The sequence below is a fragment of the Aethalodelphis obliquidens genome, unplaced genomic scaffold (genome assembly GCF_003676395.1).
Source record: "Aethalodelphis obliquidens isolate GAN/ISIS:26980383/991018 unplaced genomic scaffold, ASM367639v1 scaffold5, whole genome shotgun sequence".
In the NCBI taxonomy this organism is placed as follows: Eukaryota; Metazoa; Chordata; class Mammalia; order Artiodactyla; family Delphinidae; genus Aethalodelphis; species Aethalodelphis obliquidens.
Genome location: NW_020837949.1, coordinates 76,175,834 through 76,188,544, shown reverse-complemented (window position 1 = coordinate 76,188,544; position 12,711 = coordinate 76,175,834). Strand labels below are relative to the sequence as shown.

At 38.8% G+C, this 12,711-nt stretch overlaps 1 protein-coding gene across 3 annotated transcripts in view; it reads right to left on the bottom strand.

Annotated features, from left to right (window-relative positions):
* Positions 1–12,711, bottom strand: part of ELAPOR2 (endosome-lysosome associated apoptosis and autophagy regulator family member 2) — a 186,070-nt gene that overhangs the window by 21,191 nt on the left and 152,168 nt on the right. For all 3 annotated transcript variants that reach the window (XM_027102723.1, XM_027102725.1, XM_027102724.1), the window contains 4 exons: positions 11,206–11,395; positions 9,831–9,927; positions 9,174–9,275; positions 157–283 (listed from right to left, as the gene is read on the bottom strand). In XM_027102723.1, coding sequence (XP_026958524.1) covers positions 157–283; positions 9,174–9,275; positions 9,831–9,927; positions 11,206–11,395 — 516 coding nt within the window. The remainder of the gene's footprint in view (positions 1–156; positions 284–9,173; positions 9,276–9,830; positions 9,928–11,205; positions 11,396–12,711) is intronic.

Here is a 12,711-nt window from a genome sequence, read left to right as displayed (position 1 = left end):
ATCAAACTTGATTTTAAATACATATTAATATCTCATTAAGTTAACTATAAGCTTCAGCCATGCTACTGAATCTCAGTTTCTATGGTGTAAGCAATGCTGGACTAAACAATTATATTTTCAATGACACAGTTCTGCTTAGATAGGTTTGCCTCTTACCTGAAATCCCCTCTTACAGGCACCCTCAATCTCATGGAAGTCATGCTCTGTGCACAGAGGGCAAGCTTCAGCACTCTCCCACAGGAAATAGAATGTACATCCGTCACAGGTACCTGCTGGACACTTGCTGAAATAAAACAGGAAAAACAACAAAACCAACAGCTTTTGTAACACCTTCAATTGAGTCCAATCAACATCTGAATGCATGCTGCATACATACTGGGAAGCAATGCATGGATGCTGAGGAAACACATGAAAAATAATCTAAAGGAGACAAAAACCACAACAAAATACCACTTTGTACCTACCAAGATGGTTAGCATCAAAACAACAGATATTAACAAGTGTTGTGAGGATGTGGGGAAATAGGAACCTTCACACACTGCTGATGGGAATATAAAATGGTGCAGCATTGGGGGAATCTGGCAGTTCCACACACAATTAAACACAATGACCATACGATCCAGCAATTGCACTCCTAGGTAAATATCCAGGAGAAATGAAAATACTATGTCCATACAAAAAAACTTGTATATGAATGTTCATAACAGCATTATTCATAATATCCAAAAGGTGGAAACAACCCAAATGTCCACCAGCAGATGAATGGATGAACAAAATGTGGTATATCCGTACGATGAAATATTACTGAGCCATGAAAAGGAATGCAGTACTGATACATGCCCCAACTTGGATGAACTTCAAAAATGTTATGCTTAGTGACTGAAGCCAACCAAAAATTCCACGTATTGTATGATGTTATTCAGATGAAAGTCCATAACAGGGAACTAGATTTCAACATTTGGAAGTAGGTTAGTGGTTGCTCAGGATCAGGAAAGGGGCTAAGATTTAGAGAGGTAATAGCTAAAGGGTATGGGATTTCTTTGTGAAGTGATGAAAATTTTCTAGAATTGGCTACAGTGATGCTAGCACATATCTGAATATACAATAACCACTGAACAGTACGCTTTAAATGAGTGAATTTTAATGGTCTGTGAATTATATCTCTATAAAGCTGGGGAGGGGGTTAATTTAAAGAAACAGGTACAGATAATGACCCAAAAAAAAAAAAAAAAAAAGCTGCCAGAAAGTTTCTTGGTGAATCCTTACTGACTGAAGCAAGAAACTATTTGGAAAGATTCTAACGGGAATGACTATTTTGTTCATGAATCCATTAAAACCAGGGGAATACTGTTCCCTTAGTTTGCCTACTGCACTTCCCCTAAGTCAAGCTGTGTAAATACAGGGCATTGCCCTGAAAACCTCCTTCAGACCTCAGCTGGTGCAGAGTAGAGGTGTCCTGAAACAACTAATAGCAAAAAGGTAGACACACAATAATAGAGAGAATCCAAAAAACATCCCTTTTTAAGTTTTCATTTCAAATGCCTTTCTGATGATACAGCACCCAAACCTTTAATTTTCAGTCTACCAGAAAGGTAAAATTTCATATTGTCAGTTAACTAAATATATTCTAAGGTACCCTAATAGGAACATTGCAACAAATTTACATGCCTGAAAATTTATGCATTTTCACATGTCTATCTTTCTGAAGTGTCCGTGTACTGCAGACTAAGTGGACATGGGTGGGAGGTAAACAAAAGCAATGTTCTGTACGACATACTTCAGAAATAGAGACCCAGATTGTCAAAACTAAGAACAATGGCGAAGAGCAACTCTTCGGAAAAATGACTTGACTCTCTTAACTGCCTTAATTTCTCTGTTTGTAAAAAGAGAGTAATAAATATATTCAGACTAAGAAGCAAAGAGAGATTTTTTTTAAAAGGAAAGTACAATAGATGAAAACCATGCCACTTAAAAAATTATTCCTACCCTCTACCTTCCAGATCAGTAAAAGCAACTCAAAATTGCTCTTTTGAAAAAGATTGTGTAATCAATGAGAAAATTTCTTCAAGAATGCCTTATCTGCATAACAATGCTTTGCAACTTTCATAATAATTACACTTTTCTGATCATTTAGCAAAAATTACCAATAGGCTTTCCAGCTCAAGTCTTTCCTCCCTGAATTATTTTCTGTTTTATTTTTCCAACATAGAAAAACTTTAAAAGGAGAAAAAACTGTTTACATCGGAAAGATGAAAGAGTAAGTATGCTAAAGGTTGAGAAAAAAGAACTCAACAAATGAAAAAAAGGAGAAAATTAATCAAACTGGCAAAAAGCTCTACAGAGAAGACTTGGGTTACGATTCTAACTGGACTTTCAAATGATTCTGTGTTTTTCCGTAAGTGATTCAACCTCCCTCCCCACTGTATCACTTTTATAATTTGTCAAAAGCAGAATGTCTGCTATACTGCATTCGTAGGGTGGTTATAAAGGATAAAATGAGAGAACAATTTGGTAAAGTTTAAAGCGCTACAAAATATAAAAGACCATTAACAATGCACACCACTTTCTAAAGAACTGGTAGAGCCAAAGAAACCAACAAACAAACAAAAATCAAGATGTTAATATAATTTATAAAGCTGCCATTAGATGTCAAAATACTACAATGATTCAGTGTCTTTCCTTGGCAGACTTCACTTTTTAAAAGAAACTCTTAGGTTAAAAGCAGTTTAGTTTAGAGTCAATTCTTTAATTCTTTTAACTCAATCAATCATTTAAAATGTGGAATATCCAAATTTGATTCTTTGTTATAAACCTAATTGTCACTGTTTGAATCAGGCCTTCCCTGGGAAGTAACAAGAATGTATGAAGCAGTAATCATTTCAATAATGCTTACATATACAAACGAAAATAGAAAAAAAGATAAAAGAAAAAAAGTAGTAAGATAGATAAATCTTTTATTGCCAGATATGTGAAATACCTTTCCCCTTGCTGACCTGCGTCACCACCATCTTTTCCTCCCAACCAGCTTTTTACAGGTGTCGCTAATTGTGCTTCTCCGTAACTTTTGCTCTACGTGACCACCACAGAAACCAATGAGTACACGTTCAAAGAAACGAGACAAAGTTTGTACAGTCTGGCATCCCCTGACACAGGCAATGCTCTCTGACCTCCTGGTGACTCCTTTTGGCTTTGGAATCTCAGGAAGCTCAGCCTTTCTCTGCCAAGGATGCCTTGTCATTGGCAGAAACCCTTCTTGTGTAGGGTCCATAAAACACCACTGCATCTTGCTCTAATTTTGCTTGCCCTAAGGCTGAAGAGCATCAATCACTTATGACAGAGTTTGAACACAAGATATTTTGACCTAGAAGCCTTAGATCTATAAAATTTTACCCGTGTCCTGCAAAAAATCTCCCTTTCTACAGGTTCTACCCTTGGTTAACTCGCAAAAGCCAGCATCTGATGAAGACACGGACAAATTATATTTACTGACACTACCTAGTCCCTTATTTTTTAAAATTTTTTAAAACAGTTTTATTGAGATATAGTTCAAATAGCATACAATTCACGATATAAAAGTGTACAATTCAATGGATTTTAATAGAGTCACTATATGTGCAACCATCACAGTCCATTTTTAAATATTTGCAAAATGAAAATTCTTTATCCATTCATTTGTGGATGGATATTTAGGTTGGATAGCATACTTGGCTACTGTAAAGAATACTACCATAAAACATTAGGGTGTAGGTATCTTTTTGAATTAGTATTTTTATTTTCTTCGGAACTGCTGGATCATACGGTAATTCTATTCTCAGTTTCTTGAAGAACCTCCATAATGTTCTCCACAGTGGCTGCATCCATTTACATTCCCACCAACAGCATACCAGGGTTTCCTCTCCTCCATTCTTGCCAACATTTATTCGTGATTTTGTTAACGATGGCCACTCTGACTGGTGTGAGGTGATATCTCATTGTAGTTTTGATTTGCATTTCTCAAATAGTTAGCCATGTTGGGCATTTTCCCTGTGCCTGTTGGCCGCCTATATGACTTCTTTGGAAAAAAATGTCTATACAGGTCTTCTGTCAACTTTTAAATTAGTTTTTTTTTTTAATATTGAGTTATATGAGCTGTTCATATATTTGGGGGGTTAACCCCTTATCAGGCGTATTTTCTCCCAGTTAGCAGGCTACCTTTTCATTTTGCGGATGGTTTCCTCGGCTGTGTCAGGCCCCAGGGCTGGGGTGTTCACTACGTGGCTCAAACGGCTCCCTCCTCAGGGAGGATCTCCAAGCCTGTGACGTCTCCCTCCTCTTCTGTGTCCCCTCCTAGGGGCACAGGTCCCGACCTGATCGCTTCTCTTCCCTTCCTCCTCGACTCCATGTGGATCTTTCTCTACAGTCCTGGTCATAGACGACCCCTCCTGCCAGTCTCCAGTTTGTTTTCGGCGAGAACTGCCCCATATGTAGATGGGCTTTTTTGTTTTGTTTTGTTTTTGTTTTTTTGCAGTATGCGGGCCTCTCACCGTTGTGGCCTGTCCCGTTGCGGAGCACAGGCTCCAGACGCGCAGGCTCAGCGGCCATGGCTCACGGGCCCAGCCGCTCCGCGGCATGTGGGACCTTCCCGGACCGGGGCACGAGCCCGTGTCCCCTGCATCGGCGGGCGGACTCTCAACCACTGCGCCATCAGGGAAGCCCTATCCTCTGGCTTTTAATAACTTAAAATGAATAGACAACTGTTTTGGCTTTAACAGTCCTTCCCCAAATACCAACAAAAACACTAGCATCCAATAGATCCAGCGACTTTGATAGAGAGACTCTAAATCAGAGCCTGTGAAGAAACCCCTGGTGTGCTCGACCTCTGAACACTATCAGGACAGAAGTGTGAAGCACCCCTTTTGTGAGAGACAATCTCCTCAGACAATCTCCTACACGTAGAATGAAAATGAATTTGGATTTTGAAGGAGGTTTTCACGAAACGATTTTGGATTTATTTATCAACTACCCAAGCAATTAAATACGGTCCTAAGTTGTAAGAAAGAGAGGAGGAAGATTTTCCTCTAACTCAGAACGTTAATAAAGACGACCCTGTTTGAGGAAAGATGAGTCATTAAAAAGAAGGTACCAATCATTGGCAGATCAGTTGAGCTGTCCCCCGGATAAATGTGCTACTTGCCTCTGTTTAATGTGCTTCTTGGCAAATCTCTGTCTATAAGGGATAGGGGGAAATGACAACATGAAAGCACGATGGCATGAAAAGAACAACAGACACAGTCAAGAAATCATTCCATCTTGACTGTGGCACTCTATAGCTATGGGTCCTCAGTGTTTGCTACCGTATCAAGTAAATGGGTTTGATTGAAGGATCTCTAATGGGCTATGACATCTCCATTACCAGAGTAAACATGGTTCCCTCTACCTGTTTTCGAATAAGGCTTTTTAAAAACTTTTTCAAACCTTTATAAAACTTTGCTGTTAAAACTAACAGCAATTTCTCATGCTTTTGAAAGAGCACTTTGGACACGTGCTTAGGTCTAAATTTTTCCTAATGAAAGGAGAATCCCGGATTCCTCTAACCATGCAGGATCATGATTAGGGGTTTGGAAAGCCTTTTAGGCAGAAGCTGGAGAGGCATCTATTTACGGATATTAGTGGTCGATCGTGTTCGCAATTTTTTCTTTGGCCAAAGTACAAACTGCAGTAGAGAATCTCAAAAGTCCACTCCGACTCTGATTTCATCTGCCACAGACATCATGCTGTTAAGTTTAATTGAAAACGTCTCACACCCTCCAGATACTTTGTGGAATTAGAAACCAACTGCATTTGCCAGACCAAACAGACAGGCTGTTGTTTCCAACTGCTGTTTAGTAGGCGGCCCAGAATATTTGCCGCTCCTTCTGCACTGCATGGGAGATGCACGGAGAACACAGTTCCCCTCTTCTCCTGCCCCTTTCACTTTCTGTAAAGACATTCTCATTGATATTTTCCCTGGTCACCAAGACACAGAGCCCCGGCCAACATTACTACTGCCAAAGTCGCCTTTGCCTGGTTTGCCAAGATTCTTGGCCGAGAGAGAATTCCAGGGGATGGCATCCCTTCCCACTGCCAAGGACTCCCTATAGTGACTTCCTGGTCAGCACATGAGACTTCTGCAAGGCAACTGCCTGCTTAGCACCTTTCTTTCTCTCCTGGAGAACTTAAAGCTCAAATAAGAAAAATGCAAATTAAGTCCTCTTCAAAAGTAACCTAAGTAAATTCGGCTCTGTTAACATTTCTGTTAGTAGGAAATCTTTATTCAGCCCTACAGCTTAAAGAAAAAAAAAAAATTCTAATTATTTCCGGACAAGCTGCTGTTTCTCATGTTCTGATCCTGGTCCCAGAGCTCCCCCTCGTGCCCTGATGGAAATCGATTCAAGAAAGAATGAAAAAAGTGAGAGAGTGGCATGGACATACATACACTACCAAATGTAAAATAGACAGCTAGTGGGAAGCAGCCGCATAGCACAGGGAGATCAGCTCGGTGCTTTGTGGCCACCTAGAGGGGTGGGATAGGGAGAGTGGGAGGGAGACGCAAGAGGGAGGAGATATGGGGATATATGTATATGTATAGCTGATTCACTCTGTTATAAAGCAGAAACTAACACACCATTGTAAAGCAATTATACCCCAATAAAGATGTTTGAAAAAAAAAGAAAGAACGAAAGGCCAGCACATTTAGGTTGTGGGGTTGAAAGCATTCCCTAGAGACGTGGTCCTCAGACTTCAGTGTGTGTCATAATTATAAACAGAGCTTCATCAAAATATGGGTGAAGGCATCCACCCTGTAGACCACGACTTTTTAATTTAGCTTTTCAGAAAACCAAAATGCAAAACAACATGTGAGAATCTATGTCAGAAAACAAAAAAGTCAAATCTCCAAAATGGGGGTTAAGACCAATGGTTCTCAAATTTTAATATGTATCAGAATTGTCTTGTGTTTTTATAAATATTCCTGTTCCAAACACTCGGAAATTCTTTAGGTTTCAGGGAAGGCCTAGAAATCAGTTTTAAAATAGACACCCCACTCTGACGCTTTTGCAAAAATGCTCCTATAAAAGTGTTTCATCTTCAAGGAATTCATGGAAAAGACTGACAAGTACAGGTTTCTGGTAACTGACTATACTGCTGAACTGAATGAGTAAGCATTTTCAGAACTCTAATGGAAAACTGATGAATTCATAAAAGTGCTCACAGAAGATCGAGATAAAAAAAATTAATTACATGGGATCATAAACGTGCTAACAAAAGATCAAGATGAAAAAAAATTAATTACATGGGACTGAGCGAACTGATGAGGATGATTATAATTTTTGTGACTTTCTGTTTGAACCCAAAAAATGTGAGCTCAAGTATTAAAATGATTGATTGCTTTAAATAAATAAATAAATAAGAATAAATTTTAAGATTAAAAAAAAAAAGATAGACACCCCAAGATTTTCTGCTGCGTATGATCTTGGGGAACCCTTGCAAAGACAGTCAAGCAGAAGACACTGCCTGAGGTCAAAGGAGGAACTTAACTTTTCCTCTCCTCACAGGGAAAAAAATTAGTTTCTAGATGCCATCATTTAATATCATGAGACTATTACTTTCTTATTACGTTAAAACATCAGAATTCACCTTGGGAGAGTGAGAGTGATACATTTTCTAAAGGACAGAGTTAGTCTTCAGTAACATTATCTGCTTAAGTCATAGAGGCTCCTGGAGGAGGCTTCAGAAGTCATCCAGGTGGACTCCAGAGAAGTGAGTTGCTAGGTCCGAGAAAGGACCTCAGGAGTGCTATAGTAAGTAAAACAAACCTCTGAACTTGAAGTCACATGGTGGGATATCAGAGGACAGTGAAAGAATCTCTGCATACACCTTCTCAAAAGAAAGTGTGCTTGCTGCCTCCACTCCAGCGTGAACACTGGCACAGGGATCCTCCACCACACGATGCCCTTGAGCACCAGACTCCTGTTTCTTTCACTGATGTCCATTACCTTTTATTATGTATTGCGCTCATCACATTCTTCTCTCACCTTGAAAAGGTGAGGAGAAAAATTAATACATACATCTACGAGAACCAGAGTAACAGCGCTGGTAAGAGGTGAATGCTAGTATGCCTTTATGCATAGAAATGAGCCCAAAATACTATGTTATCACTGTAATTATTTTTAAGATGCCCAAGTAACTGGAGCAATGCTTAGACCACTGATTTCCAATCCTGATGTAACATACGCAGGATAGCTTAAAATCTCACAAAAGGTTACCGTGAAACTATCAAAAGCAAAATTAAGTCAATCATTTTTTTAAAGATAAATTTTTGCTAGCTTGATGGAGAAAAATGTGCAAATCAAATTATAATCCAAAGGTACCTTAACCCTAAACAGATTAGAAATAATCTACATACGAAACAATGAATAACTATAAAAAATAAAAATCAGGAGACACTTAAGCTTCACTCATGCCATGAAAACAGTCTTTAAGTTTACAGTTTTGAGTCCATGAAACTGCTTCTTTTCTCCTACTGGTCCCACCCAAAGTGGCTGTATTAATCAGATCTAGACTGTGGACAGCTGTTGCCTCGATGCCAATCAGTTAAATGAACTGTGTTAGGTAGTGTAAAGGTCAGACTCTACCTTGGTGATTTCGCCACCAGTGATCAGAAAACTGAAGAGTTGGAAATGCATCTAACCTGACCCTCATCCCCTTATAGAGAAAGAAACTATGGCACACAGGTTAGACTGCTTAATCTCAAATCTAGATTCTAGATCACCCAGATGGTCCCTTGCTGGGGAAGAACTGTAATCCAGGGAAGTTCCTAATCCAGCTCTCAAGAAAGTAGAGGCTAGATAGTTAAGACTCAATCCAAGGATACAAACAATATAGTTATATATTACTTAAATAATTTTCAAGACAATTAGACACTCAGGCAAACCAGACGAGAATATGTCATTGAGGAGACTGGGAAGTGCTGAGATTGGCAAGGGCCTATACCTCTCTACAGGCACCCAGCACGTCTGTACAACAAAAATCTACAGATTCTTTGTTCCCTTTCTGCTTTCTATCCATAGAGAACGTGTTTTAAAGCAGTAAGATTCTGGAGAGTTTTTCTTCCTAATAAATACAAATATGGAAGAATCATATAGAAATAAGACTACCTGGGTACTGAAATGGTTCCAGCTCCTGGTTTAGCAGGATTACACCTCATTTTCACAGCAGTTGATCGGCCTTTAACACAAGAGGTTGTAGTTGTAGAAGACCTATTGGAAGAGAAATGCTATTTCACAAAACATATATGACACACATTTCAAAGACAAAAATATCCTGTGTGTAATTGCTCCTATGCGCTATGAATAAACGAAAAAATGTATCCAAGTTCACTAATTTAGAATTTTAATACGTACTGAGTTCATTTACTTTCACTGACTATGAAAAGCTGACTGCTCCCCAGGTAAAGTCATACGCTATCATCAAAGGATTTAAAGCTATTGTAATTATAATCAAAATTAGAAGCAAAAGAATTTTTTAAGAGATTAGAGGTCATAGCGACTTAGGCTGGTGTTTTGATGTGTGAATTACAATTACTTTCTAGACAATGAAGTAGAGTCTCTTTATTGCCTAATTTAGAAGATTATATATATGAGAAAAATGACATAATGCTTTCTACATATTCCCCGTTTCCTATTTTTTACTAAGTCTTTCACTTACGAACCAATTACTGACTACCTATTAGGTATAAGCTACCATGCTAGGCACCCTGAAGTGATGTCCTTATGATTAAGAAAACAGTCAAGAGAAGCAGCATGTTCACTCACTTATAAAAGAAATGCACATCTGGTATTTGGCTTGGTGAAACTGGGAACATATCTTCTTTTATATTAATATTTTGCAATGTGGTTTCAACAGTCACTCCTAGACAAGAATAAAAAAGAAACTATTAAGCAATATGGGAAAATTAGGCTTATTTAGTCTCTGTATATCTAAATAGAAAATAACTTTACTTTGATGCTGTCATTTTACCAGAAATATCCTCTTAAATTAATGCATTCTTGGTAAGAACAATAAACGTTACAAAGTTTCCAGAATAGAAAATAAAAGATTCTACTCCCTAGTTTTGCAATTTTGCTTAAGTCACTTTACTTCCCTGATTCTTATGTCTTGAATTTGTAAAATGCATGCAATAATTTAGATGATCTCCACCGTCCCTTCTAGTTCGAACATTTCAACAATCTACTATTATCATTCTCAGCCTCCTGTGAGTTGTGTCAAACGAGCTGGGCTACTTTGCTAATGCAGCTTTTCATTCATTCACATTCATTATAGACACAAGTGACAAAACAAAATTTTTTGTGCCCTAATAATTTCCAGAAAAAAACTCCAAAATTTGTTTAATCTAGGAGTAAGGCATTCCCCACCCATCCACCCCAGGCAAAATGATAGCAGAGCCAAAATGCAAGCAATTACAGCAACCTGTGTTCTAACAGAGTTCTGATGCTGAGCACGAACTAAGTACCTGTCCTTGGTGCTGAAAATTATAGCTCGATTCCCCTGGAGTCTCTCACGATGGTTCTCAAATCTGGCTGCAGATTAGAATCATCTAAGAAGCTTGTTACATTGTTAGATTATCATATGCCTTGTTAGATCCCTAATCCCTACCCCAGATATTTTAATGAACTTGATCCTTAGGAATTACTAATTAGGGACCTGAATTATTCTTCAAGCTTCCCTAAACTTTCTAGACCGGAAAGACTGGAGGGACAGATGGGGAATAAAACTCAGCACATTCACTCCTGCTGTTTGTCACCAGATTACTTCTGGTATGAGAAGAGATGATGAAAACTGGTGGCAGATATTACGATTCAGGTTTATACTGTGTTTGTTTACTCTTCTTTTGTTCACAGTTTGGGGAGTTTATTATTATTTTGCTTAGAGAATCTGATGAAAGGCACAGACTCTCAGAAAACAACATATCACACAAGTTAATACCTAAATTCAGAAGCTTCTTGTATTCCCTGAGAACGATCAAAAGATCTCACTTGCAGGGGCTTTTTAACCATGTTATAAAGTGATGGTTTAGAATTACCTGTAGGTTTTAATCATCGATGGTAAGCACCAGTGCAATGACAAGTTATCAGTACCATAATTTTAGAACAAATGCATGCATGCATATACGAACCAAATTAAACTTACCTAAAAATACATCTGCCAGAATGATGGATTGTGACGATAAGGCTGCTCGGAAGCCCTTACTTTCAGAAGGAATAATAGTTGACTGACATACAAACGCTCCTACCAAGTTCGTGTAATCATCTGACCCTGCCACCATTTCCTTTACTGTGAAGTCTGTTATATTGTTGGTGCAGAGAGCCAACTTCTTCCCCTAGGAAAATAAAGTCATAAAGAGGTTCACTGAAGGTCAGTCTCTAAACTGGATCTCACCTAGCTAGTGATTCTAGCAGAGCATTGGCTCTCTCCTCACCACAATTCTGGTTTAATTGATCGGGTGTGGGCCCAGGCACCAGTTCTTTTTAAAAGCTCTTGAGACAATTCCAATGTTCAACCAGGCTTGAGAGTCCCTGAAGTTATAATGAATACAGTAATTCAAGGCTGCACTGCTGCCCCAACTACAAGCATCATTTGTGCTGGATGAAAGCCATCTGACTTAAGGAAATATAAGTCATCTGTGAAATCTTCAATTCTTAGGACAACAATGTGCATAAAGGAACCAGAAAACTGCCGATGAAGGTTTTAATAGCAAGAAAAAGGACTTGCTCTTCCTTCTCCTGTATAGGCCTGTGTGTGGCAAAAAGGTAATGTCAAGGCTGAAAAAGAAAACGTAAAAGCCTAGGACAACAACTGAACAGCTGGTCACTACAAGTGTCTTTATTCACCTACTCTTAGACTCAGTGATGTGGATCCGCTCAAGTACACAGTATGTTGAAGGGTATACAGGAGCTTACTTTTTTTTTTTTTTTGCGTTACGCGGGCCTCTCACTGCTGTGAACTCTCCCGTTGCGGAGCACAGGCTCCGGACGCGCAGGCTCAGCAGCCACGGCTCACAGGCCCAGCCGCTCCGCGGCATGTGGGATCTTCCCGGACTGGGGCACGAACCCGTGTCCCCTGCATTGGCAGGCGGACTCTCAACCACTGTACCACCAGGGAAGCCCTGAATATACTTTTTTTTTAATTTATTTATTTATTATACTTTTTATAAATATGGTAACTATAGCTATTTCCCTATTTATATATATAGTACTAATACTCCTTTCATGTTATAGAAAAATAATACTATAATTACTGAAACACATGCAGAGGTAGAATATAATATTCAGTCTTTTGCCTATTGCCTTGTATATAGCAGCTACACGCCCTTTTATGCCTGCAGAGAATACAGGATTAGTGTATAAATTTTTCCTTCTGATTTTTAAATATTACTTTTGGAGGTTTTCTTCTCAAATACAGATTTCCCAAAACTTACTTTTCCCACTATTTTTTAAGGCTACCTAATTGTTCTCAGCTGTCTCTTTAAACATGGAAATAAATCTCCATTTTCCCAAGATTTTTCCCTTTCAGTACAGTTGAGAGGCCTTAATTTGGCTAAACCTCCTTTTTTTTTTTTTTTTTTTTTTTATTACGCGGGCCCCTCACGGTTTTGGCCTCTCCCGTTGCGGAGCACAGGCTCCAGACGCGCAGGCT